The 6,839-nt window shown below is 26.4% G+C and overlaps 1 protein-coding gene across 1 annotated transcript; it reads left to right on the top strand.

The window, feature by feature from the left end:
* Positions 1-1,683: 1,683 nt before the first annotated feature.
* On the top strand, positions 1,684-6,125 carry LOC105623231 (putative odorant receptor 85d). Its single transcript, XM_012204634.1, has 4 exons — positions 1,684-1,922; positions 3,539-3,740; positions 5,471-5,626; positions 6,072-6,125. The coding sequence occupies exons 1-4, from the start codon at positions 1,684-1,686 to the stop codon at positions 6,123-6,125; spliced, it is 651 nt and encodes a 216-aa protein (XP_012060024.1).
* The last annotated feature ends 714 nt before the right edge of the window (positions 6,126-6,839 follow it).

Below are 6,839 nucleotides of genomic sequence, written 5' to 3'. Positions count from 1 at the left end.
CTCTTCTCTCTCTCTCTCTCTCTCTCTCTCTCTCTCTATATATATATATATATTATTTTTTTCTTCTGATCAAACACTATTATGCACATTATGAAATTGAAATGTACAATTTTTATGATCGCTATTTTCAACCGTAATCATGGAGACATTTTTGTTCAAACTGATAATTTACAATATTTACAGATTATATGTAATTAGCATTAATTAATATATTATATATTGTCACACAAATAATAATATGGCCTTTGTGATGAACGTTAATGATCCTAACGACTTTACTAATTATTTGAATTGTATGATGTTAAATATTTTGAGTGTCATAAAATTTTTATCATCTCGTCAAATTTCAAAAGCGTTGCTACATTAGTTAATTATCATATTAAAAAAACTTAAACTATTAAATTTGAATGTAACTTTTGTTTTGAAATAATTTTATTTTTTAACTATGTAATGTAACTGATGTGAGAATTAAATATAAGGTTTTTCTAAACTAACGAAACCGTGAAGTCATATATTTATAAAAATACATATGTATATAACTTAATTATATGTATACACGTATGACTTCGTTGTTATAGGAAATTTTTGTATGAAAATAGCAGCTTATTATGTTGGCTCATTATGGCGCATAAGACACTACAGACAAAAGATTCCCTAAGAACCTGAAATAAAAAAAAAATTCTGTTAGTAAAAGCGATTCTGTATGACGTTTTTACATGATGATAATGAATATTGAATAGGAATCGATAAGTGGAAAAAACATCGTCTATAGATATAGACAATATTTATATTTATTTATGGAAATTTTAAAGTTATTAGTATCGTAAGTTATTAGTACCGTCATCATTCGATCGAAATTTGATTGTAATTTTTCTACAGAATTCTCGCAAATTTATTTAATAAGATATACACACATTGTAAAATTAAGAAATCCTAGGGAAATGAGGAATAAATTATTTCGTTTATTACCTCTATCTAATTCAAATATTATTCAATGTGTCAGTATTTACATTGCAAAAATAAATAAATTGAGGCTATCTTGCTTTCCGTGTTTATACTTAATAAAAAATGCATACAGATACTGAGAAAAAGACGTAGGGAACGCCAGACTGAGGAAGACTGAAGTTGTCGCAGACAGTGACAATGAATAAAATATTTTATAATGGACGAGTACAACAATGTATCAAAATTTCATACGTCTAAACTCTTCTTGTCAACAACTTATATTGCTATATATAGGTATAAGAATGAAATTCTCATGAAAACATCAATTTACAGAAAACATAAGTTTGCTATTACGATGTTACATATTCGAGGGGAAAATTCAGTAAAAATATCGCGAACTATAGACGCTTTAAAATCCATATCTCTTCAGCTAATCCGTGATTGACGACAATAACACGCAACACAAATACCAAAGGAGCACACTTCAAACATTATAATACAAATTACATAGTTGATCATGTGTTGTATATATCAGATTAATGCAATTGTGGATATTTTTTAAATAAAGAAGCATTTTCTACGTTCAGATATTTAGAGATATTTTATTTGAAGGGTATGAGCTCGCTAAAATTCATATTCGCAATTCTTACAATCGCTGGATGCTGGCGACCGTTCTCGTGGACTTCTCTTATCAAACATGCATTATATGACGCCTATACATTATTAGTAATTAGTGTCATGTACAGCTTTACATTTTCACAATTTATGGATGTTATTCTGAACGTTGATAATCCAGATGATTTTACTAATACTCTATACACAATGTTGACTATGTTCGCTGCAAACTATAAAATACTTAATCTGTTTGTGAATCACGAGAGTTTCGCGAAGTTAATACAAAATCTTACGGAAGGAACATTTAAACCACTGCTACTTGTTGAAATTGAAATTCAACGAAAATTCGACAAGATAATACAGTGAGTACAAACAAATTTTATCTTGATTTACATTTTATTTAATTTATAAGTAGCGACTATTTGAAAAACTAATAAAGTTTTGGAAAGTACTAATTATTATATTAATTTTTTAAATATGGAATATCATTAAGGAAATTTTAAAAAATTAAAATATTGAAACATTCTTCTCTGAAGATGTTTGCCACATTTTTAATATTATTAATTATAAATATTATATGTATGTATGATTAAATTATTTGTATATTTATATTTATTTATATATTTTTTATAAATTTTATATATAGAGGCAGAAGAATATTTTTCAATTAACTCTAAATAATCACACTTCGTGAAAATTAAGTAATGATTACACGAGGTCAACAAAATGGCTGTCACAACTTTATTTATATAGATATAGGAAAAAAAATTAGGGACATTTTTTAAAAATATATATTCACATTGATTTTTTGCTGAATTCATTATTTTAAAATAGTCAAAAAAATTCATAAATGAAAATCTAGTGAAAAATGATTTTTTTAAATTAAAAAGTCAACTTTTTTATTTTTTCATATTTTTGCATAAAATTTTAGAGATAAAGTTTTCAGATGCTGCATTTCGATAAAAAAGTTATTGCAATAGCGGGCGTTTCAAAAAAGGTTTATTTTGAAGATTGATTGGGGTTTAAAAAACAAATTATCTAATGCGTTTCATTAACGTATTTTACGTGTGCCAACCGCATGGTAATATAGTTAGAGACTCAAACTACTGATAGAACATTAGGTGTTATTTCGAAATTTAAGTTGATGAAAATTTAGTCCAAACTTTTGATGGGGTCATAGTGATTTCCAGTGATTTAGGAGATTAAAAGATAAATAATTTTTGTTCTTGAATAAAGGCAAAATTATTTTTTTAGGAACATCGCAAAGTGCTATACAATACTGATTATAATCACTTATACAGGCCATGTTTTGATATCGTTACTGACAAATTTCAAAAAGAGGCAGTTAACATTTAGAGGATGGATACCATATAATTATTCGTCATTCATGCTATTTTGTCTCACATACGTTCATCAATATATAGGCGTGATATTCGCGTGTCTTGTTAGCGTTGCTTGTGACAGTCTCATTGTTGGTTTGTTATTGCATGTGTGCTGTCAAATTACGATCTTACAGTATCGTTTGAAAAGTCTTATAAATGGTCAGAATACTCTACGTGATTGTGTACGCCAACATCATCACATAATCAAGTTAGTCTTATAAACATTTTATTAGACTTAACGTACAATATTTAATAAGTAATTGTAAATTTAGTAATATAATACTCAAATTTATTATTTTTCTTTATTAATATATTTTTAAATCCTTTATTAATATCCTTTATTAATATATTTTTAAAAATCCAAAAAGTTGGATTTTTTTATTATAACATTATTTCTATTCATTCTATTTATTATTATAGTTATGCAATATATTCATATTTGTCTTTAAATTGCGATATTGAATTTATTATCTTAATATTTTATGTCTTCTATTGACTATTAATATTAAATATTACATGATAGCTATTTTTTATATATTCTAATTTTTTCAAGACATTTAATTTTAATTCTTGGGATAAAAATATTTTCTTTACAGATTCGCATATGCAACTAATAAAAGATTCACGAGGACAATCGCATTTCAATTCGTAGCAAGTACATTCGTAGTCTGTTCAAATTTGTACCAATTAACTAGAACTAAATTAATTGTAGATTTTATTGCGTTTTTTGCATATACATTGTGCATACTTGTACAAATTTTCATTTATTGCTGGTTTGGAAATAAACTGAAACTGACGGTATGCATAATATTATCGAATTTGAAATTATTATGTACATGTACATATATACATATGTACATAAACATGTGTATTATGTGTACTATATGTATCTATATATATACAGGGAGGAACATTTAAAACAGATCCTAAATAACTCGCTTGTTTTTAACAATAGAAGAAAAAGTGTCAAACAAAAGTTGCTTGGTTTCGGGGCACATAATGTGATGATCAATAATTGTTTTGTAGGTGGAGGCATAAACGATAGGCAAATGTCAAATCTGTTTTTTTAAATGGAATGATATGCGTTTTACTTACATTCTGATAGAATATTTTAAAATGAATATAATAACCTATTAATTAAAGGTCATTCAAGGTTACTCAAGGTCAATAATGGAAAGTAATTGAACGTGAATTAGTTGATGAAGTATTCTACAAATACTCCATTCTAACAAATTTCATATTCCTCTTCTATATCTTATTTCATCAAGAGTTATGGCAATGATTTTCAAAATCGTGTACAATTCTGTAAATGATCACTACAAGAAGATGATATGTTTGTTAAATCTAAAATCTTATTTATTAACGAAGCTACTTTTATAAACAATGGACAAGTGAATCTTCGCAACATGCACTTGGTCAGTAGAAAACCCACATTGGATGAGAGAAGTGGACAGGCAGAGACCTTAGTTTATAAACATCTGGGCCGGAATTCTTAATGATAAAATAATTGATCCCCATTTTATCGAAACATTAAATAGTCGCAAGTATACACAGATTTTGATAGAAATATTGCCATTATTAGAAGATTATTAGAAGATCTTCTACTGAACATACGACAATCAATGTGGTATTAGCAAGATGGATGTCTTGCTCATTTTGCACGGATTATTACTGAATTATTAAAAAAAATTTGGAAATCGTTGGATTGGTCGGACAGGAAATAACAGATGGGACGTTCCCCAGATTTAACACCTATGGATGACACCTATGAATTTTTATTTGTGGGAAAAATTAGAACAACAAGTGTACAGCGCCGATAACAAGAGAAGACACGAAGCAGCATATAAGAAGAGCTTACATTGCGATTGATCTGAATGAAATTCATCGTGCAGTCTTATCTGTATCGACACGTTTTAGAAAATGCATCGTTCAGAGTCATCATTTTGAACACTTACACTGTAATAGTAAGTACGCAAATAAATAAATTATGAAATATTCGAAAAATCAAATAATTCTTCAAACAATTTATTTTCAATTGCAGCTAATCTTGTTATGTTTAAATAACTTCAATGTTTATTTACATATCGTGATACATTTGAACGATTAAGCGGTATACATAATAAGAAGAAAAGACACGAAATTGTTCGAAGAGTGCCTCGAAACAATTTATTTTCCATTCAATTATTTTCCATTATTGACCTTGCGTAATCTTGAATGACCTTCAATTATAATTTCATCTTAAAATGCTGTATCAGAATGTAAATAAAAAAATATATCTATTTAAAAAATCAGATTTGACTTTTGCCTATCCTTTACGCCTCCACCTACAAGAACAATTATTGACATATTGTGCCCCTCAAAATCAAGCAACTTTTGTTTGACACTTTTTCTTCTATCGTTAAAAACAAGCAAATTATTCAGGTGATCTGTTTTAAATGCTCCTCTTTGTATTAATTATCGTACATATTTTTTATTAAGAGCTTAGAAGTAAAACATGTAATATATTAAAATATGTTATAAATATATAGAGCCTTCAACTAGTCGATAGTATTTTCGAAATAGACTGGATAGCATTGGACCTTAAAACTAAAAAAAGTCTTTTGGTAATTATGACTCGCGCAATGAAACCTATTGAATTTAACAGTGCATACATTCTTAACATGAATTTAGACTCTTTTGTAGCGGTGAGTATAAAGCATAAAAATTTCGTCGCGTATTATGAAGTATAGATTTTTTTGTGCTTATTCAATTTTTTGATGACTCTCATCTAATTCACTCTCTCATTTTTGCTTTCGTTCAATCTTTTATTTTATCTTTCGCTCTTTTCCTTAGCCATTAAGTAAAAGAAATTTCCAATCACATACTTTAATTTAAGTATTTCAAAAAGTGGATCAACTATAGTCATTATAATAAAATTTCTATCTTTTTTACCTCGTGATAAAACTTTTTTTAAAGTAATATTTTCAAGAAAATATTTTTTATCACATATATGCATATTACAAGTAAAACCATAATGAGTAATTATGAACAAGAATCAATAATTTAAAAAATAATAAAAAAATAAATTTTGAATTATTTTTTTAATGATTTTGAAATTTAAATATAATATGAAATTTAAAATCATTGCAGTTGCTTAAAACATCATATTCTGCTTATAATTTACTATCCCAAGTACAGGAATAATAATATAAAAGCAAATAAAAAGTTGCTAATATTATTCATTAATGCATAATTTCCATTATAATGCATTAGTATTAGATGTATTCTAAATAATAATAAATATTAAATATTTTTAACTGTATAAAGGTGTAAATAATTATTATTTTTCTAATTAAGATTCAAAATAACATAATAGTGTCTGCTTTTTTAATAATCTTTTTGTATTTTATAGCAGAATATACAAAACTATGTAACACAATCTGAAACATTTAATTTTGAATAATATTTTTATATTTTTATGTACAGGACAATAGTGAAAGAAAGAATTTAATAAAAAAAAAATGTATATATTTTTTATTCTAAATAGAATAAAACTTACACCATTATCACTTAATTATATCATTGTAAATATGAAAAATATTATGTCATAGAAATTTAGATATTATTAAAATTTTTAAATTTCTCTTGTCTGACAATATATAGTCTTACAAATGCGTTTCTCGAATATATTACTCCGTCGTTTGGTTATAATGCGTAGAAGTCAATACTGGATGATACATCATATTCTAGACGCGAACGATAATAAACAAAATATTGTATCAATACTGTATAAATAGCATATATCAAGATATTATGAAGATTACCTGTATCTCATATCATATTGATTGCAGAGTAGAGTTAATTCTCCCGTTTCTTTCATATTACTACTTTGCTTTCTCTCTCTTTCTCTCTCTCTCT

This window comes from Atta cephalotes (genome assembly GCF_000143395.1).
Source record: "Atta cephalotes unplaced genomic scaffold scaffold00002, whole genome shotgun sequence".
Taxonomy (NCBI): Eukaryota; Metazoa; Arthropoda; class Insecta; order Hymenoptera; family Formicidae; genus Atta; species Atta cephalotes.
The sequence above is the reverse complement of the archived record's forward strand: the minus strand, read 5'-3'. Positions and strand labels throughout refer to the sequence as shown.

Bases quoted from the DNA above. Each gene is read 5' to 3' on its own strand.
- LOC105623231 (XM_012204634.1), top strand. From the start codon at position 1,684: ATGTACAGCTTTACATTTTCACAATTTATGGATGTTATTCTGAACGTT. The intron at 3,741-5,470 runs GTATGCATAATA...ATAAATATATAG, and splicing joins GAAATAAACTGAAACTGACG to AGCCTTCAACTAGTCGATAG. The intron at 5,627-6,071 runs GTGAGTATAAAG...AAATCATTGCAG, and splicing joins ATTTAGACTCTTTTGTAGCG to TTGCTTAAAACATCATATTC.